This window comes from Martes martes, assembly GCF_963455335.1.
Source record: "Martes martes genome assembly, chromosome: 11".
NCBI lineage: Eukaryota > Metazoa > Chordata > Mammalia > Carnivora > Mustelidae > Martes > Martes martes.
The window spans coordinates 37,773,873-37,797,541 of record NC_137899.1 but is presented as its reverse complement, the minus strand read 5'-3'; the positions used below and the strand labels follow the sequence as shown (position 1 = coordinate 37,797,541).

The following is a 23,669-nucleotide window of genomic DNA, read 5'->3' as shown; positions in this document are numbered from 1 at the left end:
TGGCAAAACAGTATTTTCCTTTAAATGCGGAACTAATATATATTGATTTTTTTAACTACAAAAAAACCATAACCATAAAGACCTAATTTATATATAACTACCCTCTTGAATTTATAGTCACAGCCTATATTTTTAAAGCGTATCAATTGCTTCTACATATGTAGATATGTAACTTTTTTCTGTACATTATAAGTTGGTTTCAAATACATGAAATCTCAAAAAGAGTTCAAAGTTCTCACTAAATGGACAGGAGTGTTGTTTTTTTTCCTTTTTCAAATTTACTGTACAAACACAACAAGGCCATTTAGCATTTACAACAAAATGCTTGATTTAGTTAAAAAAATTAAGTTTTTGCTTCTAATGTTCTACTTCTTGGTAAGATCTAAGGCAACCTTGAAGTGCATTTAAACATTTACCATAAAACCACAAGAAATAACTTCAGTTTTACAAAACAAAACTAAAAAGTTAGAAGAATCAAATACAGTAAAGCTAGTGAAACAAATTTCATTTAATATAGCAAATGGCACTCCTACTTTGCTGGAATCAGAGATTCCCTTCAAATGTTCATCTAAATATATATTAAAATGTCATATTTAGCCTTTCTGAATAAGTTAATCTCATTACATTAAAAGTAAGTATAAAGCATCAATAAATATTCCGTCACTTTAATATAAAAGTTTCAGGAGAGGTAACAAAACTCTTCTGAAAACCATCTGGCCTATTAAATATTAGCTAGTGTATTACAATAAAAGCCATGAAAGTCATAAAAAGTGCTGAATAACTTGTAGTTATATTGAATAACTTGTAGTGAATCATTCACAACATACTTACATGTTAAATAAGCCTGAAATACTAACTATGCTAAATACTCTTTTTTTATGCTAAATACTCTTAAGAATGTTTGTAAAATACATTTCACATAAAGAAAACAGTATCTCCTCACTGGATTAGTAAGCATATTAAAGATTAAGTTCCTTATAAGTTAACAAGAAAATTAAAATTAGAATCCATATTTTCTTCTTCCCTGTCTGGAACTACAGTCAATATACCATATGATTGTAAACATTTCCTAACTGGCTCAATGGACTTAGCTGTTTTAAGTATCACAATGCTCATTCCCTCAAATATAATCTTTCCATTTTTACTCGGGATTGGCATCATCAACATATAAAAGCAAGATTCTTAAGGACAAGCAGGATCTTTTTAAACAGCTTGCCTGCCATGGAAAACTGTAATACTATCTCACTCTGCTTTCTGGAATCAAAAACATAGCCAAGTTGGGGCTCTCAGACCAAATTTAGCTCTTCAATATATCAGGATAAATGAGTATTAACACATGAAACAGTAACAAAACTAGATTCTACCCCATTTACCTCTCCTAAGGACATTTAAAGTTCATTTCTCATTATACAGGTGTTTTTTTTTTTAACTAAATGCATAAAAAACTGAAAGTATAAACTAAAAGTATAAAATATCAAATTTTTTATACTTACTGAATAAGGAGGGGTAGGCAGTGAAATTTTAGAAATAAGCTTTAGTATGTGCCCATTTCTTTTATGAATAAAATGAAAAATAGAAGTATTAATTATGACAGAGTTATTTTCATCCAAATGTTCACAGAGAGGAAAAGGATGTGGTAAAGGCACACGAGATTCAACCTCATAAATGTCTTCATCTTGTTCTTCCAACCATGAGCCATTGAGTTTGACAGTTGCCAAATAAGTACGGTAAGAATCCATGCTAGTAGATGCAGCTGCCAAATTTCTTCACTTGCTTTAACAGTTTTCCACTACATTAAAAAGTTCTTTTTAGTTTATCAAGATACACCATAGAATTATGAAAATTTCTTTTTAGTACTATCAAATAAGCATTAATTCATATAAATGAGCAAAAGAAAAATGCACAAATCTATTTAAAAAACCTACATTTCCACCAGTATTCATCAAAAAAAACAAAACAAAACAAAACAAAGACAACAAAAAAGCAGAAAAACACCTTTTTACCTAGATTAATTAAATCTTTAAAGAATGGAAGAATGAAAATATAAACATCTAATTAGCCAAGCCATAAAACTGCTTTCGGTATCAAATATATCTGTGGAAATAAATAAGCTTTCCAAAAAGAATCTGGCAGGGAAAGTCAAGTTTGAAATCTCCATAGCAGCAGTCTTGAGAAATGTAGTTGCAACATTATTTCCCTTGTTCTTGCTGCTTCACTCAATTCAAAAGTAAAAGCTCTTCCGAACTGAGCTATTCAAACAGCCTCTCACACTGAGCCAAAGGATTCTAGTCAGTGTTCCCTGAGGAAAAGGTCAGAACAGAGGGTGTGGTTTCTTGTCTTTACCTATAGGTACTGACAGGTGGAATGTGAATTAATACGCCCACAAAAAAGCTTGCCTAACAGGATCCAAGTTCCACGTCAGAGCTTTGAAAAGGGTAGACAAGTTTATAATGTTTCTAAGATAAGCTAGTATTTTTCCATCCTATTAAATAATTGTTTTAATGTGAAAACGTGAAATCAACTAGGTTTGAGTCCACATTACCAAATAGTTCTTAAAGTATATCTAATCATAATTATTTCTGGAAGACTTAGTATTTCCTTTTGATATTTCCTTAAATAATACTCATCTTTTGAGCAGTCATTAGAACGAAATACAGATAGTTCAGTTATAACCTTTTTCCACATTGATTTGTTTTCAGAGTGAATGTTAAGGAGAAAAAAAAAAACCCTCTTTTAAAAAGCTTCATTATATAGAATATGTTTGGAACTTATACCACTTAAGGTATCCTAGGAACTCTGACTAAAACTAAAAAGTGCAAGTTGCCTATAATTGTCTTCTGGTAGCTCCAGAAATGTTGGCAACAGTGAATAAACTAGACACTCAGAATTTTAAAAGATGAACAACTTACTTTTTAACATCAAAAGATCTTCAATAGTGAGAGTTCTTTCAAATAAATGAAAGAGCTTTCATTGTGGTGCCTTTTTTTTCTGTCCAGTAACTAAATACCCTAAACCCATAAAACTAAAACCTTTTATCTACTATGGAAAAACCCATACTAAAGCCAGCGGGTGATTATCAACAAAAATCCATTTTATAGCCACTTTCACTACACAAAATCGTTTAAAGGAGTCAACACTCAAAGCCTTCATAGTAGGCTAATAATTAGGGAAGAGAAAATGAGATTTTGTACAGAAAGCCCAGAATCTACAGGTAGATGCCTCGGGCAGGGATGAAGCGGGGGACAGCTGCCCATTATAACTGCCTATTATAATTCTGGATCAGACAATGACAAATTTGCTTATGTGAGCCCACCAGTTAGTCTGTGAATAAGTCTGAATATCTGTACAAAATGGAGGCCTAACCCTACACCGGTTCAGCTAAATATGATTTTTCTGGATCTTTACCAGATACAAAATCATCCATATCCTAGCCAATCAGCTTTATGAAATGAGAGGATCCACGCTAACCATATCATGTAGTTCTCAAAATACTCTTTCCTGGCTCCTTCTGGAAATTACAGTTTATTTTGATAATCCAGTATCCAATTTCTCTTATTCGAAGCAAAAAAAAAATTTCAGAGTATAAGAAGTATCTCTTTATAAATAGAAACATTCAGGTCAAGGTAAGAATTAACTACAAAGAAAAGAAAAAACCCAGGGAAGAGAAAAAGACTCAAAAAAGTAGTAGAGTAAGATGATTTAGAATGAGGCAAACAGCTCTCCTAACAAAAGCATATTAACTGATGGTATATTATATTAATTCATGTTCAAAAAGGTGGCCCTTAATTAAAATAATCCAAATTATATTTTTTCCCATTTTTGAAAGCATGTAAAACTCGTTTTGTAAAGCCAAACCTGTAAGAGTAGGGTATATTCCCTTATAACTAGGAACATATAAGTCAAGGTTAAAGAAACTAACCACACACACACAAAAAAACCCAGTTAAAATTAGGGAGGGCAAAAAGGACTCAGAACAGCAATAAAGATGATTTAAGACAGGGGCAAACAGCTCCCTTAGTAAGAGTATATTAATTGATGGTATATTAATTGACGTTCAGACAGATTACTCTGCATTAGAATAATTCAGATTGTATTCTATTTTTTTTTAATTTTAGAAAGCACATAAAACTTTTTATAATCAAAAGCAGTTAAAGTGGGGCGCCTGGGTGGCTCAGTGGGTTAAAGCGTCTGCTTTCGGCTCAGGTCGTGATCCCAGGGTCCTGGGATCGAGGCTCCTGGAGAGAGCCTGCTTCCTCCTCTCTCTCCCTGCCTGCCTTTTTTGCCTACTTGTAATCTGTCTGTCAAATAAATAAACAAAATCTTAAAAAAAAAAAAAGGCAGTTAAAGCAAAATGACTTCAATTTTTAAGAAGATAGCCTTTTAATTATTCAGACTAGGTCATTATTCCCACGTTCCAGATAATCAGGATTTTAGTGCACATATGTAGACAATTAATTTGGGGTATAGAGCTATGTTTCCCAAACTAAATAGCTTTACTTTAATCTTTAATCATACAGTGTCAAGATACTTAACCTTTTCCCCCATAAACATTTCTCTCAAACTGTAAAACACTTCTGTTCCTCTCTTTTGGATATTGATATGTTCACTTGTTTCTGTAAATTACTTAAATAGAGGGGCTGAATACTGGATGCAGTACTCTGACAGAGCCCTGACAGAATCCTGACCTAATAATATATATATATTATTATATATAATAAGCACAATGGGGGACATCCTAATGGAAAAATACCTTTCAACACTTGGATTTCAGCTACGCTTAAAACTTAACAATGACAAAATCTTAACTTAAATTACTGTTTCATCCTCAGGAAAAGTCTCCCTTTATGAGAAAATATGGAAGCACACAGCTTAGGTTTCATTATTCTCAAAAATGACAATAAACTCATTAAGAGTTGTCTATGACTCAAACCATAAAAGACTCAATCTCAAGAAACAGACTGAGGGTTGCAGGGGGGAGGGGGGACGGGAGAAGGTGGTGGGGGGAAATGGACATTGGGGAGGGTATGGGCTATGATGAGTGCTGTGAAATGTGTAAACCTAGCGATTCACAGACCTGTACCCCTGGGGATAAAAATACATTATATGTTTATTAAAATAAAAAAATTAAAAAAAAAAAAGAGTTGTCTATGACAATCATCATTCTGTGGGAATAAGTTCCCCATTAATTTCTTCCAAGGCCTAAAGGTATCTCTTGATAGTACCTGTGAATTCTGGAAAACTTTAGTTACTGAAAGACTACTCCCATGGAACAGAATGAATTCTTTTTCTAATTTAGGAATCAAGAATCTGAAACCATACTCTCAAAGATAGCTTTTCTGCAGAATCACAAAGAGACTACTGAATACAGATTACGTTAAAGAGATTACCTTTCTAAGGGCTTGCAGGGAGTCTCTAAGCACTTTTCCTCATATCATAATGAAAGTTCTCCCAACCAAGAGGAAACTGCAATAGGCTAAATATAAGCCTGATTTTTATGGTAGCCTGTCTGAGCAAATGATAAATAAAATTCATCATAATAACTGTATTATTACATGGTTTTGGACATACTATAGGGCAGATCACTTGTCACATCAAATACAAAAAGTAAAAAACTTCTTTAATAGATATAATGATATCAGCCTATAAGATAGATAACCTGGTACATGGTAAAGAAAATGCTCACTAGTTCTTTTATTGAAGCAGGATGTATCTGTAGAACTTAAAGCAAACTAAACCTTAAAACTAAGTACAAGTCCTAATCATACATCCTCTACTAAAATCACAAAACATATAAATCTACATCATTAAAAAAGAAAAACCTTGAATATTTCACAATATTTACTTAGACTATGAAGACCTCAGTGAAACTCCTCCTCCATCCCAAACATAAGCCCACAATAACCCACAATAATCTCTTTCTCCAATCTTAAACAAGGGAAGGTCTTTCTGATCCAAATGCCACACCTTCTACCTGTGTTCTGGATTCCATCCTAACCCACTCCAGAGGCCTGGCCTCCAGAAAGCCCATCCATTTTGACCTGCAATCTTCAGCTTCCCCACTGTCACTCCATGTACACTATTCCAACCTTAAAAAAAAAAACAACCTTCCTGTTCTCAAGCTAGCATTCTGTTTTCTTCACAGCTAGTAGGCATACAACTGCTGTCTCTATTTCTCCAACTCTCTGAATTTTGAATTCTCCTTTACCAATTCTATGACACTATTCTCATCAAGGTCACTGATGGCACTCACACTGAAACGGACACTAATCCTCAGCAGCTATGATTTTCCATAGTAACTGACAATTTTTAGAAAATCACTCCTTATCTGGCTTTCCTGGCACTATTCTCTTGATTTTCCTCTTCTCATTCTCATTACCTTCTGTAGATGTACCTACCTTTATTCTCTTTTAAATGTCAGCATTCTACCAACACAAAAAATAGCTCTGTATACGCTCTAAAGATGATGGCTTCAAATGTCTTAAAGGAATAACAACTTTCAATCTAGTTCTACCAAAACTCTACATTCTAGTGAATATTTTTACTTGAAACTACCTCTATGCATTTCAAACTCAGATTGTCTATAACTTAACTCATCACTCACTTCTTTTGCATCCCCTATCTCAATAAACAAAATACACCAACAACTCACTCAACCAAGGATTTATGCTTGGTTTCCTTCCCTCTTCCTAATCCCCTGTATCTGATGAGTCACACCAATTTCTATCAAATTCAGCTTCCTCAAAGTTTTAAAATCACTTCCCTCGTGCCTTAATTTGATGTCTATCACTTTTTATCAGGAATATTCTAAATGTCTCGTTTCCCTAAATTCAGTATCTCTCCTCACCATCTTCCTGCCCATTCACTTATCACAGTGCTGCCTAAGGAATCTAAAGCACAAATTTGGTATTATTTTCTCATCAAAAATATTTCAATGACTCTCCATACTTTATAGCATAAAGTTAAAACTCCTTAACTTAGCTTACATGGGACTTTGACATGTGACCACTGGTTATTCCTCTACTCTGTCTATCAGCTTCCCACCTTCCATCTTGGATGTGTATAACATAAAACTATCCCCTGTCCTCATACACATCATGCTGGTTTACACTAATATGCTATGCCTTTTGCCACAAATTTTCTCCTTGACCTACCAACCTAGTCTCTACTTGTCTTTTAAGTCTTTACTTCCTTTCCTCTCATTTTTCTCTTGAATTACAATTTCATCCCCATTACTTCATCAAACTGCTCTTATAAGGTTACCAGGGACACCCCAGATTTCAAAATCTATTCCTTAGCCTGTGGATAACATGAGCAATCAGCAGTAATTGATAAAGTGATTCACTCATTTGCAACGGGCAGAAAAAGTAGCAAAGAGCAGACTCTGAAGCCACACTGCCTGGGTATGAATTCTAATTCCACTACATAACTTGTGTATCTGGGCAAGTAACTTCTCTAACTGGTTTTGGTGCTTCTGCCCTAGACTCCTCCACCCCCTTAGTTTATTTTTGACAGGATGGTCAAAAATGATCCTTTTGAAAAACATAAGTTAGATCATTTACTCAAAAACCTCTAATGATCCTAAGCTGGAAACAACCTGTATGTCCTCTAAATAGATAAACTGTGGTATATCCATACAATAAAATACTCCTCAGCTATAAAAAGGAACCACCTTTTAATGTATGCAACACTACTGACGAATCTTACATGAACTTTAGGACAATGAAGCCAGATCCCAAAGAATATATAATGTGTCATTTCACAACAGTCTGGTAAAAGCTGAATTATAAGGATGGAGGATGGAAAGCAACCAGTGGTTGCCAATGGCAGAAGGTAGAAGAAGGGCTGACTACAAAAGACAGCAACAGGGTATCTTGGGGGATGGAACAATTTTATGTCATGTTTGTGGTGATACATACACAGTCTATGCATCTGTCACAACCAAAAGATCTACCCATACAAAGAGTGAAACTTACCATTTGTGAATTTTTAGAAAATGGGCAAACTCAAAATGGAATAAAAACTGTAACAAATGATTGTACCTATATTAAAAGTGAATAACAAAATCACATTGAAGAAGTGAGGGAGAAGAGTTAACCTAACATACTCTGAAAAACAGTCCTGTTGACTGTATAAGGCTAAAGACAAAAAGTACTGCACATTAATACTGTACTCTAATAAATCTGTTCTTCACAGGGAAACAGGCTTGCAACTGTGAAGTTATTTTATGGGTATATGTGGCTAAACAAATAAGTAAAAATATGCAGATAATGAGAGCCTGATTTCTCACTGATGGAGAACAAAGTTACAAAGGAAAAGGGTGAAGGGTAGAATGAATGTTGTGGTACTGGATCAGAATTAGATGGAACATATGAACTGATATTTTTACTATATATACTCAGAGATACACAAACAGTTCCAAACTGTATACTAAGAGGACTTACAAGTCATGACACTTTAGTAACAATGATCTTGGTTTCCAAATATAATTCCAAATATAGTAAGAAGACCCTAGTTTCCTCGGAAGAGTGGTAGATTCTAGGACCAGGACAGGAATAACATAAGATGGGTCTGGAGCCTCTGAGAGTGCAAATGCTCAAAAAAGTAAGCACTTCCAAAAAGGCACAAGAACCTCCTGAAAAAGTTCTCAACGCCAAAGCTGAACAAAACCAATTATAATTATTGGATTATAACCTGTTGAAAAAAAATAAATAGCTACAAGTCTGTATGGATCCTGATTATAAAAGTGAGTGAAGAAATAGCACTTTCAGAATAATTATAATAGATGGAAGAATGAGGAAAACAGAAAATCACCATCACAATACCATGGTAATAATTGTATGGGCAAGATCTACCAATGAATGATAAAACTAGTGGGTGAAAGTTTAAGGAGAAACAAGATATTTGCATAATCTCAAAGTACCTCCTTCAAGATACTTATTAATTATAATGGGAAAAACAGTAATATTACAGTGGAGAAATGCAGCAGATACCACAAGAAATCAAGATTAACATTACCAGTAATAAGATACATGGACATCATGTGCCCTCTGATATAATACACTGAGAAGGGCACATCACTTTTGTGGTATTCTCATCAAAAATGCATAAGCTTTGTGTAATCATGAAAAAATACCAGACAAACCTGAATGGTGGGACATTCTATAAAATAAGTAGCTAGTCCTTTTCAAGTGTTGAGGTCATATAAGACAAAGACAGACTCAGGTATTAGCTGAAGAAGAGGTAAGAGCTGACAAAGACATGACAACCAAATGCAACGTGGGACCATGGAAAACGAAAAGGGGCTTAGTGGGGAAAAAATGGTAAAATCGAAACAATCTATACTTCAGTTTATAGAACTGTACCAGTTTTATTTTATAAGTTCTGATAATTATAATACAGTTATGTGAGATGTTAACATGAGGTGAAGTTGAGTGAAACTCTTCATACTATTTTGTAACTTTTCTCTAAGTCTAAAATTATTTCAAAATAAATAGTTAGAAAGTTGTACACAACAGCTCCATACCTCATTAGGAATTAAATCCCAAGTTCCATGTGATCTGGTTTCCAGATACCATTTCACTTCATCTCTCACTTTCCTCACTCTCCTTGCTGTAGTCACACTGGCCTCTTTGTCAGCCACACAAAGAACAAGCACAAGACCACCTCAGGGCCTTCATACTTGTTAGTCCTTTGCCTAAAACATTCTTCCCCTACTTACTTATATGGCTGTCTCTCCTAATCTTCCTCAAGAAATATGCTTGAATATTATATCATCAGACAGGTCTCCCTCAATTTTCCTATACAACATGTCCTCTTCCCCCATTATGATCTATCTCTCCCTATTTTATTTTTCTTCCCAGCAGCTATCACCACCTGACATACTCTATGTTTATGTATTGTTGGTCTCTATCACTGAACTGTAAAGCTCGATAAGAGCAAGGATTTCATCTATTTCGTTCAATGCTGTACTTCTGGTATATAAAATATTAACTACTATATAGTAGGGCTCAATAAATATGATGAATGAATGATTCATCCCAAGCATCAAGTCTTCCAATAAACTTTACTTGGGCCCATGTGACTCCAAAGTATGAGATACTACTCTCCTTCCTAGTCTCAGGGTATGCCGTAGAGAGCTACTCGGCAAAACTTATCTGTCACCGCAAAGACAAACAGACTACAGCAGTGTCTTTCAGTTCTATTTTACAATTTTTTTGTAACAAGTGAAAAAAAATTAAGGTAAAAGAGAACTATCCCATTATGAAGAACCAAATAATGACACATTAAAATGAAAATGGAATACAAGTTATTTCACCAAGTGATTACATATTATTTTGTAACAGTCTAATGAACTGTTAAAAATATTTATCACGGGGCGCCTGGGTGGCTCAGTGGGTTAAAGCCTCTGCCTTCGGCTCGGGTCATGATCCCAGGGTCCTGGGATCAAGGTCCGCATCTTTGCTCGGCAGGGAGCCTGCTTCTCTGTCTCTCTCTGCCTGCCTCTCTGCCTACTTGTGATCTCTGTCAAATAAATAAATAAAATCTTAAAAAAAAATTTATCATGTTCAAGATAACTTTAATTATTAATGAGAATATTCTGAAGCAGTCAATGGCTTTAAACATCTGTCCATGGAAGAGTACTAGGTGAACTAAATTTGGGTTAAAAGAAGATTTTTACAAAGTTCCTATTCTCATTACTTTAAAAATACAATTCACCTAAGAAAGATCTGATTTTTATATCAAATGGCAACAACCACTTTAACCTTTTCTCTAACATATTAGTAGAACACTTCAAAGTTCAGCTAGAATAATGTGAACATGTACTAATAATTTCTAGACCAGTGGTTCTCAAACTTCAGTGTATATCAGAATCACCTAAAGGACCTGCAGAAACACAAGTTGCTGGGCTCCATCATTCAGCAGGTCTGGGTGGGGAGTGAGGATTTAAATTTACAAGTCCTCAATGATGCTGATGCTGCTGGTTTAGACACTGCAGTTTGAAAACTGCTCAGTGCTCTAGGCAAAGTTTTTGTGACCTGTTCATTAATACTTAAAACAATACAGTAAAAGCTAAAAAACATATTGCTGTATTAGTATTTAACAAATTGAGAATAATTTCGAAAATGCCATGGTCAAGCTCCTGTTGTATCTCACAACCTGGTCACATAAGCAGATGTAATGAGGTGTGATCTTGGCCTGGGAAAATTAGTGTTTCAGATGGATTCCACATGCTTGTCTGTTGGCAGTATTAATAGATTATGGGGGAATTTTCTTCATAGTAGTCTATAGGAACAAGTGTAACCATGGATCACTTCTTATTTATTTACCATTTTCCATGGTGCTTGTCAAAAGAAAAATATTATACAGTTGACCCTTTAACAATGCAGGGATTGGGGCGCTGACCCCATGCATAGTCAAAAATCCACAGAACTTTTGACTCTCTGAAAACTTAACAACTAATAGCCTATTGCTGACCAGAAGTCTGATGACCTAAACAATCAATTAATACTTAATTTGTACATTATATCACATATTATATACTGTATTCTTACAATAAAGTAAGCTAGGAAAAAGAAAATGGCATTAAGAAAATCATAAAGAGAAAATGCATTTACAGTACTGTACTGTATATACTGAAAAACATCTGCATATAAATGGAGCTGCACACTTTAGCTTTATGTTCAAAGGTCAACTATACTGCATTAACTAGACTGTCCATAATTTACAGTGGTATCAAGTAGCAGCAAGAGTATTAATGGTGTTCAAGATCCACCTCGAAAGTACTGAACAGTGATAAGAATAGAAAAGTATTACTAGTTTTTTCATGGTATGAAAGAGTATAAATCACAGAAATTAAATACTAATGCAGCTGATATAAGCAAAAGAAAAAAAAAAGAAAAAAAAAGGCAGGATTATGTTGAGACTCCATACAGAATTATTTAAACTCCTTTCACAGAATAAAAGGGATAATTATGATGCATATGCATTCAAACTTTAAAAGAGCTGAAAAGCAACACCTGACATAATATTATGTTAATTAGAAAAGTAAAGACTTAGGGGCACCTGGGTGGCTCAGTGGGTTAAGCCTCTGCCTTTGGCTCGGGTCATGGTCTCAGGGTCCTGGGATCGAGACCCATGTCGGGCTCTCTGCTCAGCGGAGAGCCTGCTTCCCCCTCTCTCTCTGCCTGCTTGTGATCTCTCTTTGTCAAATAAATAAAATCTTTAAAAAAAAAAAAAAAAGAAAAGTAAAGACTTAAAAAAAATAGCAAATCTTAGTCGAAAATATATGTTTTCTTATAATAGCTATGGAATGTCATATTATGACACAGCATTCATAGTTCCAATGTTTGAGCTTTAGTAGTCTACCTGAGGCTGAAGAAAAATATGGTAAACATTAAAATTCTTTGATCCAAGAGTATTAATGTCTTAAATTAATAAAACAAATGAAGCTGGTTTATTATTGCTGCCTTCTTCCTATCAGCATTTAGGATGTTGGCAATGAAAAAGTAACTCACTGTGGTTTTAGCAAGAGATGAAACCACTATTGTTATTTGTGTAGTTATCCTTTCTACTGTGTATTAGTAAATACACAAAGATGCTAGTTTTATTTTTATTTATTTATTTTTAAAGATTTTATTCATTTATTTGACAGACAGAAATCACAAGTAGGCAGAGAGGCAGGCAGAGAGAGGGGGAGAAGCAGGTTCCCCACCGAGCAGAGAGCCTGATGCGGGGCTCGATCCCAGGACCCTGGGATCACAACCTGAGCCGAAGGCAGAGGCTTTAACCCACTGAGCCACCCAGGCGCTCCAAAAATGAGAGTTTTAAAAAATACCGTACTTTTTTTAGTTCTTTGTGATGCTCAAGGAAATCTTTAAGTAACTGAAGCAAAAGTCTTTCAATCATTTTGTACCTGCTGTAAAAGAAAGCTCTGGAAAAACAAGAATTGCCCAAAGACAGCAATTTATCTACAAAAATATTTCTGATACCTATTTAACTGAATATGAATACCTTAGAGTTTGGCCAGTCAATCAAGGTACAATTCAGAAAATCAACAGTAGATGTATTATGATACATTCTGCTGGCCAAATAGTGAATTCTCATTGCAAAGTATGGTAATGTGCTCTTAAAAAGATACAGTCCACATTCCAGCACAGAAGAGAATTTAAACTGTCTCCCTACAAGGAAGAGTGAACTTGACCCTACAAGGAAGAATAGGCCTTCCCTACAAGGAAGAATGCGAAAACTCTCGTTGTCTGAAGATTATCCAGAAGACAAATATTTTGCTGGTAATATATGCTGTTTTGATAATGTCTTCTTTGTTAAATACCAAAAGTAAGTTGCCAAGAGAAAAAAAAAATGGATTGATAATGTAAGACTGATGAATCACTGAACTCTACATCGGAAACTAATAATATACTATATGTTAATAAACTGAATTTAAATTAAAAAATAAAATAAAAATTTTTTAAAAATAAAATAAATCTTTAAAAAAAAAGATATTGAAACATTAGCCTAATAGTAGGAGGTTAACAGTGATTTTAAGGGTCACTAACTAAGGACTCAATCACTAACTTAACCTGAAAATAAATAAATTTGGCATTAAAACATAAAATATATAATGATATTTGTCAAATATGGTAAATCCAATAATCACCGCTATTGCAGAAACATTCTATAAAAGAGTAATTTTTTTAGAGGAAAGAAAGTAACATCAGTGAAAGCCAGACATTAGAAATAACAAGACAGCAAAGACACTCTTTCAACTTCGCAACTTCTGTCTGTAATACACATGGATTTAGGATACTGTGAATAAAGATATCAATGAAAATGTTAATAATATGGGACCTGTAACTGATGACAATGGAGTACTCATTTGATCTACATAACAGCTATGACTCTACAGTTGTTTTAAACATTTTTAAAATAAATAAGTAAATTTGCTTTATTTTAAAGCAACAGTTTTTTCAATTCTACATACAGTAACTTAAGACAATTACCATACATAGTGTAAAAATGTTAGAGACGGACAAAATTGCATTATAAGTTATAAATGGTTATAACCCTTTAAAATTTCTATAAAAACGGTACTTCAACATAGAAACTGTCCCTCATCTAAACACCTACCGAGAGACAGTAAAGTGAGGTAATCTATTAACATTCATGAAAAGGATGTGAAAATCATGTGAAGGACTGTAGGTCTGATTTGTTATCATAATAGCAGTGTGATAGGACATACTAGAGCATATGGTTTAAGAGATCCCTTATATTATTCCTTCAAATAAATAATATACATTATAATGGAATATTTCATTCAATGGTAAAGTTAAAATCTCTTGATATAAAAAAAAGTAATGTGTAAGAATTTAGAACATTTTAAAACTAAAACAACACTGAATTTTAGAACCTGAAAAGTCCATCAAGACATTAAATTAACACTTACCACCTGAAAAGAAACCTGCTGATATCAATATCAGCTGTGACAAATACAACTATTTATTAAAGAGGAATGTAACTAACTTTCTGTGAGAACACACTTAGTTGTTCATTGGCTTCAAAGAAAACCTGCAAATGTAGTACAGATTAGTAACATAAAGAGGTTACCTGACTACTAGTTTCACTTATAGCTTCCAGGAGTTTCTCAACTGCTGCTTGTAGTCGAGAGCTAATACTCAGCATAAGTTCTTCATTTTCGGGGTCTATTTCAGTTCCAGCAAAACCACTCCTCACAAGCCGTTCTGAGAGATCTGTCCCTTCTTCGGTTACTTTTGTCCACATACTACTGTCATTTCTTGACATATCACTTCCAGAATAAGAGGGTACAGACTCATCTGTAACTGAAATAATAGTATTTTTATTTAATTCATAAATCAATTATAATTAATAATTAGAGTAAAAAAAGTTACAAAATAAAATCAAGTTAAAAGCTGAAGTCATTGAACTACGAGGTCTTTTTTAAAGGCCTTTTAATAACATTGCAATAAAACAAAGAGGCAAATACAGAATGTAATACTCTTTGATAACCAAGCAGGTAGAAGAATGAGAAGGATAATGCTTTGCTAAGAGGGCTTTGCAGAAATTAATACTTGGGTTATTCAGTATTTTTTATTTGACAAAAAACTTTTTTTTAAAAACATTTTATTTATTTATTTGACAGAGAGAGAGAGATCACAAGTAGGCAGAGAGGCAGGCAGAAAGAGAGGGGGAAGCAGGCTCCCCACCAGAGCAGAGAGCCTGATGCAGGGCTCGATCCCATGACTCTGAGATCATGACCTGAGCCGAAGGCAGAGGCTTTAACCCACTGAGCCACCCAGGCGCCCCTTGACAAAAAACTTTTTAAGATTTACTTATTTATTTTAGAGAGAGAGCAAGAGTGCACGCACATGCACACAAAGGAGGAAGGGGCAAAGGGAGAGAAAGAGGGAGAAAATCTCAAGCAGACTCCTTGCTGAGCACAGGGCCCTATGCAGGACTCAATCTCAAGACCCCGAGATCATGACCCAAACCAAAATCAAGAGTCGGTCACCCAACTGGAACACCTAGGCACCCTTCTGTGATAAAAACTTTTAAAACAACTTTTAACGCTATTTTCTAAGTGCCCACCATGCAGGATTTACTAAGTAATGGAGACACATAGGTGGTGGGATCTGATTCCTATCCTCAAGGACTATATGATGAGGAAATAAATACATAAATGATAATGAAAAGAAAAACACTATGGCAATGGGATATTCCAGGAATAAGGATAGAAGAAGTGCTAGATTTTGTCTAGAACAGATCCTTTTTTTTTTTTAGAGTTATTTTATGTATTTGAGAGAGAGAGAGCACAAGTGAGCAAGCAGGGGGAAGGACAGAGGGGCAGAGAGAGAATCCTTAGACAGACTCCCTTCTGAGCATGGAGCCCAACACGGGGCTTGATCCCAGGACCTCAAGATCATGACCTGAGCTGAAACCAAGAGCAGAGTTGGGTGTTTAACGGACTGAGCCACCCCAGCGCCCCATAGGTCCTCTGATTTCTGAGCACTATACTGGGTAGCAACACAAGCTCAGGCTAGACAGTAAAAAGGACGAAGATCATTTTGCAGGCTGAAACTTTTCTAAGAGCTATAGTACAAAGAGGGTAATAGACTGAGGAGCAGTTCTAATTTAACAATGGATGTATATGTATCCACACTATTCTGATTTTTTACTTAAACAAAACTGAGTTTATATGAGCAGAGAATAAGCTTTGGAAGTGTTTTCTCTAAACTGAAATAAAAGCATAGGTTATTCATTGCTGTCATGGAATACAGTATTTGTCTGTGGCAGCACAGTACAACCCAATAGTGAAATATCCTGATGAGGAATTACCTATTCTTTTATTACATACAATGTGTATTTCTTCTCAGTAATTTATCAGAAAATTAATAAATTAACATCAAACTTTAATTTCTAAAGTACTCAGAATATCGTTTTGATATAGTCATCCAGGAGAATAGGAGCTATTTATTAAAATGTCCAGCAAAGCTAAAGCAGCTGGTGCCGTGCATTTCTCTCAATGTCATGTATTAACAATATCAGATACAACTTCAGACAAGTTCTACGAATGCAGAAAAGTCCAATATTCACTAAGTACCTCCTCTGTACAAGTCACTGGCTAAAGAATCCAAAACTGCATTCTAGGAAGTGATTTTAAATGTCTGCTATTACGCAGTTTATCTAAGTTCGTAATGTAACAGCTAATACAATTTTCACTTTGTATTTTTATTCTCAAAACTTAAAAACAGACAGCAACCAAACCAATATTTTCTTGTATTATTCCATGTATTCAAAACTGAATGTCTTGGTAATACGGATTAATACTTTACAAGTATTCATGAGTTCAAAATGATCTTGGAATTCAAAATGAATTCACATAAAGTATAGTACAATGTATATATTACAAAGTTACTAAACAAAATGAATGTAGTCTAGGAAAAAATATTTTTGAAGCTGTGGAAGAAATATCAATAGTGTATAATTGGTGTTTAAAACTAAAAATATATGTTCTATAACATCTTTAAGGAATTAAATGCATTCTAGTGACCTTTTCTAATAAATACAGATAATTTGACAAATCTGAGTAAAGAGAATAGTCTGATACAATGGAGAGCTAAGGCTTAATGGAGTAAAAGTATGTGGAGGAGTTAGGATGCGGTGAGAGGATGGCAAAAAAGGTAGTTGGAAAGGAGGTTGTATCCAAGTTTGAATGGTTTTAACTTCATAGGAACCTTGGGGTTTTGCTATAAATATTGGGGTAGTAAGAAATTTTTTGAACAGGAAGATATCAAATCTACAAATCAGGAAACAAACTGCAGCAATACACAAAACAGGCTGAAGAAGACAGGTTAGAAGACTATTTCAATTGGGGCACCTGGGTGGCTCAGTTGGTTAAGCATCTGCCTTCACCTTGGGTCATGATCCCAGGGTCCTGGGATGGAGCCCCACATCTGGCTTCCTGCTCAACAGGAAGTCTGCTTCTGCTTCTCCCTCTGTGTGCACGCTTGCGCCCTCTCTCTCTCTCTCAAATAAATAAATAAATAAATCTTTAAAAAAAGGGGGGGGAGAAGAAAACTATTTCAATCACCTAGATGAGAAGTGTTGAAAGGTGGGGGGCTGGGCACAGGTCGGAGAAGACTAAATGGATAAGACAAGGGAGAAAGAAAGTAGTAAAAGATGGGGTTCAAGTATAGATCATTCTTAGGTGACAGAAGAGTCATTAAGAGAAATATTTTAAAAATCAGGAGAAAATATATAGAGTAGGCATGAAAAATGAAGACGGAAGTGTTAATGGGCTAGGGAGAGAAGATGAGTCGACTTTTGGAAATATGGGTCTGCAGAGCCTTAGAAGTCATCTGTATTAAGGTAAGAGTTGAAATCCTGGAAGTGGATACATTTATTTCATGAGCAGTAAACAACTGCTCTCCTGTTTCAGGAGAGGAGGAGGACAAACATAATATAATAAGCTAACAACAGAACCTGTGTGAAAGAAAGTCACAGAAAGACAGAAGATGCTCTAGGAGACAAGAAGAAAACATTTCAAAAAAGGAAGAGATGTCAGTAATGTTATTTGTTTAGACACTCAAACAGGACAAGGACTGAGAAGATGCTATTAGATTTGACAACTGGGAGGTCACTGTTGCCCTGAGAGAGAATAGCTGTGGTACTGTAGGCTGATAAAAGTAGGAACTGGTCTAATCTCTCATTGAGTTTGTCAAGGTTTACCTTGATTGGGGAGCAAAGTTAAGAAGAACCAATGCACGCACACACATACATTATGAAGACATAAACATGCTTTGGGGAAAGAGAAGAAATGGTGAGAAAAAAAATTAAAGATACTATGTACTGAACAGGAACAAATCTCAAGCACAAACTACAAAAGACACATAAAACAAAATGGATAAGCCACTAAAAATTAATTTTTTCAAATGCTAATGAAAAAATACATACTAAAGTATCTAGAAAAGGTGAAGATGTCAAATCGCTTAATGTATCTTATTTGTAACATTTTAAAGATTTACACAAAAATAATGCGAATTATGTTCCAATGAGGAAATAGAACTTTCGTTGTTACTGTTTATTTCAATGAAATAAAAGAACGAGAAAGACATCAAGGTTACACTGTATTTATAATAACTAGTCTTTGGGAGAAAAATCAGAGAAAAGCAAATGGCAGGGGAATTTCATAAAATGCTGATAGAAATCTCAGAATTGCCAGTTTGGTGAAGTGACTCATGATTTCAGATTGGTGAACCACTCAGATCTGTGTCTTAAACACAGCAGATGATGGATATTCAAAAGTCCTTTAGTCATTTACTTTACAGATTTATATCATGTTCATTTCTTATCTTCCCAGATTAAGCAGGGTAGATGATCCGATAGAGCTTCCCCTACACCAGTGGCCTTCTGAAGGTCTCTAGAGCTCCAACTGAAAACTACTGACTCTACTTTGCCTCTTATACCTGACAGGTGAGTAAACTGAACTGAAGCCCTGGGAGACTGAGAGATTTGCCCAGGGCTGTAGAGCTAGAGTAAGATTCAAGGGCCTTCTGATACTAACCCAGCATTCTTTCTATCACATCACACTACTCTGAAAGGAAGCTGCAGCAGATGAGATTCAGTGCCTGGTCACCTGGGAAAATGAGGAGGGCCTAAATGAGATGAAGTGGTCAAGGAGGACCTCTCTGAGGAAGCATCATTAAAGAGTATTCTAGGAAATAACTACTGTTGGCTAGAGACATTTGGCCTTTATCCTAGAAACAATAGGAATATTTAAGATACTCAGTCATCGAGGAGACTGGAAGCCTGGGCTGAAGGTCCAGACAGTTTCCCAGGAGGTATTCAAATACTTTAGTTTCCCCTGAAAGTGGAAGGCTTCCCAAGGGGTTCAGCCTAGCAAGAAGCACGCGCACGTCAATGGTTAAGTACTCATGTCACCTTCCTTTACGATTTAAAAAATGTATTAACTTTATTGATTTTCCTATTGCAAAAGTAACAGAGGTGAGCATTCTTCCACTGAGCCATCACAGTGCAGGCCTCAAAGAACTTTTCTTTCAACATATCCTAAGGGAACTTACTGTTATGAACTACTTTAATATTCATTCAGGTTCAACTGATTTCACATTGGCTCGAAATCTCCCTTTAATTTCATAAACTAGGTTACTCTTATGAGGAAGCACACATTAGCAAATCAATTATTTACTTTTTTAGAGAGTTAACAAGTCCATACATGCGTAAAATCTAAACAAGTTTGGACTTGAAAGCTGAAAACACATCACAAGTGCTATTACCTACAATAAAAAGTCATACATAAAAACTGAAAAGCAAATGTTGTTTCATAATCAGAGTAAGACTGAACTTTTTCTGTCATATTAAATGAGACATAAAAGAAATATTTCACAAGTTCGAGTTTTTACAATAAGACTCCATGAAAAATATGAAGGAACATTAAAAAAAAAAATCTTACAAATGGAACAGTGTCAATTTTTTTTTAAAGATTTTATTTATTTATTACAGAGATCACAAGTAGGCAGAGAGGCAAGCAGAGAGAGAGAGAGAGGAGGAAGTAGGCTCCCCGCTGAGCAGAGAGCCCCATGTGGGGCTCGATCCCAGGACCCTGAGACTATGACCTGAGCCGGAGGCAGAGGCTTAACCCACTGAGCCACCCAGGCACCTCCAGTGTCAATTTTTTTAAGCCAATATATTCTTCTGGGGCACCTGGGTGGCTCAGTGGGTTAAGCAGCTGCCTTCAGCTCAGGTCATGATCCCAGGGTCCTGGGATCGAGCCCCACATCGGGCTTTCTGCTCAGCAGGGAGCCTGTTTTCCTTCCTCTCTCTGCCTGCCTCTCTGCCTACTTGTGATCTCTGTCTGAAAGCCAATATATTCTTCTAAGTTTATCAGAAAATTCAGTTTTAAATGATAAATTCTATTAATCCAATATTTCCTTCAAGATGCAAAATGTATCTTTAAATGTCCCCAAATGACATTAGTGGTCATCCTAACTAGTTTGATAAACACTTTTACAGTAAGACCAAGAAAGTGTTACCTAATTCTTTTCTATACATCAAGATCTATATGTAGAAATAAAACAGCCCTTCATTGAGAGCTTAACAGAGAGTGAATTTGAAAAAATACTTCTACAAAGTTTGAATGAATTTGAAAGAAAGTTTAAAAATTCAGTATTATTTCAGCTTATTTTATTAAGAGGGTTTTTTTTTTTTCAAAAATTTTTAAAGATTTATTCATTCATTTTAGAGGGAGACAGAGTGACAGTATGAGTGAGAGGGGGAGAGGGAGAGAGAAACTCAAGAAACTCAAGATGCTGAGGGTGGAGCTTGATGCAGGGCTTGATATATGACCACAACCTGAGCCCAAACCCAAAGTCAGAGGTTCAACCAACTCTGCCACCTAGGTGCCCCAAGAGGTTTTTAAAATTATCTTTGTACTCAACTGACGGAGTTTTCTCTGCACTTGGAAACAGGCTCTGGCCAGCTGGCCAGCTTGTAATTAGGTAAACTTTCTGTAAGTGGGATAATTTCTTCTCATTTCTCCATATGAAACTTAAACAGAATGCTCTCAAAAATTGCAAATATTTGCATTTTTAGAAGGTTAGCCTCTAACTGGGGAGAATGCTTGGGTGTGGAATGGTAGTAAAGTATGGACCTGATCTGCTGATCCAAGAGTCCAGACCCTATCTTTCCCCATCTGACAAAAACTTTCTCACCTTTTGATTGTCTGATTCCCTCATCAATAAGGAATTAAAAAACAAGAGGGTAGATGTCAGTAGCATTAAAGTAAGACATTCGAAGAGGAGCCCAGCCCACACGGCTGGAAGAAGGGAGAATTAGGAAGAGAGCTATGTCATGTTAGGACCTAACCTCTGGATCCATACATATTGTCATACTTCAAAAACACTTTTCCGAGAGGAAGAAAGGAGCTAACAGAGGACAGTCTAAAGATCAAGTCTTAGGTTTCTTATCAAAACTTCCTTCTAACTATCTGAACAGAAATGTGAAACTGATGCTTGATTCTTCAAAGTTCTTTATTACTCATCTTATAGGATGGTTTCAGGATGTTCCCACTATCTCATGGCTACTGATAAGAGTCCTGAGAAGTGATCTGGAATTTTTCTTTTATGGTGGAGAAATTAAACAGTCTCTGGTTTATATAACAAAGTAGTTAAATCTGGGTATCTACAACAACTCCAAGATAACATTGCAAATGCTATACAATAATGGTGTTTTGAGAATAGTGGCTCCCAAGTATTTGTGTCTGAAGACTTTTTTGTTGGAAAAAACTTTAATATTGTCTCTTCTGTATTTTCAACACATAGCAAAACTGCCTTGAATTCAGAAAGATTTACTGAGGATAATTTATGGTAGTCTCAATGGCATACATAACTCGTACCTCCTGTGTGTTCCTCATGGATACGTGACTTTATAGGTGCCTCTGCTTCTGACCTCCAAATCAAGCTGGCAGATGACTGGACCTTACTAGATCTATCTAGAATACCAAGAACATGGCGACCAATTGTTTCTTCAACAGCTGCTGTTGTCTTTACAACTTCTAAGAGGATCTTTAGGAGTCTGTTATTAGCTTTCTGAAGCGCAAATCTGTATAGACAAAGAAACATTTATTAAAATGTTTAATCTTTTTGACACACTTTGCTGTGTTCCACAAAAAATGTACCACAAAATATGACTTGAAAAATATCATATGATCTTCTCTACTAAAATATGCTACTAGACTTAAATGAAGTGCTTTTGTTTTTTATTTAATAATTACATTATAAAATTTGTTTTCTTCTAAAAATTTTTGGTCTATCAGTGAACTTTTTTTTTTTTTTTTTTACAAATGTGCAATACTGTACTGACCTTAAAGAAATCATACAACTAAAGTTTTAAGCTAGTAAAGTTTCTAAACTAGAAGATTTTAAGGAGATACAAAAGTTAAGTTTTAAAAACTGTGGTAGTAAACAAGCACATGCAAGCTGATATGTGGTTTTATGGTTCTTTATGGTTCTTATACATGTTTCACATTTAATCTTCTTTGTTTCAAACCTATAATTTAGAATATAATTTAAAAATCCCACCAGAAATATGTGTATTTCTACAACTTCCTGGTGATAATCTAAATAATTAAATTACAAAAACAGGCAGAGACCTGTTCTTAAAAAGGTCTATTGTGCAATATCACTATCTGCCAACACCAGAGGGAATATCATAGGACATTCTTTATTATATCAGCTCCAGAGACACAAATTTCTCAAGTTATATAAACCATATTCATTTCAGCCAGTAGAAAGAATTCATTTTCAACCAAATGGAATTAATAGTGCATCTGTCTTTTTAAAAAGATGTCAAACATTTTCATTTTCAAAAAAATTAGAAAATATTGCTAACCACCCACCTAAATATCTCAGCAAAAATAATCACTGTTAACATTTTAATGCCTATCTTTCTAGCCTTCCCCTCTATCTCATAAATATATTCATTTTAAAAACAAAAATGGAATTATCCTGGACAAAGAGTTTTTATGTTTTGTTTTGTTTTTTTTGCTTGACACAAATACCTTTTCATGTCAAGAAATATACTTCCATAAATGCTGATTCAGAAGATTATGTGATTAACCTTTGGAATAGCTAAACAATTCTCTTGTCCTCATAGCTTAATTCAATAAGAGTACTATAACAGTGGCAAACTTTATACTTAATACATATAGATAAAGTAGGAGACTTTCATGGTAAAGGTCCTCTGTCTAAGACAGTTTGCTCTCTCAACTTCACACTGTGGGAGATCACCAAAAATCAGGTTAAAGGATATCTATTTTCACAGGCACATGACATAACTATTTTAAGACAAGGTAATAAACAGACAACCTTTCCTTCAGTATTTGTCAAGTGAGAGAGACAGTTCTATTTTCGTACCTAGATCAAGTTCTCTGCTTACATGAGACCAGCATTAAAAATAAAACTCTAAGTAATTCAGTTAGTAGTAAGTCAGTCAAGGGTTTTATTTAACTTTTTCTTAGGTTTTGTTAAAGCCCCAAATGCCTCAGGATTAGGATAATTTGAAAATATTTCTAAGTAAGAAAAGTAGTTAAAATTAATATGATGGTAAAGAGAAATAAATATGAATACTCATTTATTAGC

At 35.0% G+C, this 23,669-nt stretch overlaps 1 protein-coding gene across 1 annotated transcript in view; it reads right to left on the bottom strand.

Annotated features, from left to right (window-relative positions):
- Positions 1-23,669, bottom strand: part of AKAP9 (A-kinase anchoring protein 9) — a 187,950-nt gene that overhangs the window by 49,373 nt on the left and 114,908 nt on the right. Inside the window, exons 22-23 of the mRNA XM_080818398.1 lie at positions 21,926-22,131; positions 14,605-14,837 (exon numbers count right to left, since the gene is read on the bottom strand). Coding sequence (XP_080674524.1) covers positions 14,605-14,837; positions 21,926-22,131 — 439 coding nt within the window. The remainder of the gene's footprint in view (positions 1-14,604; positions 14,838-21,925; positions 22,132-23,669) is intronic.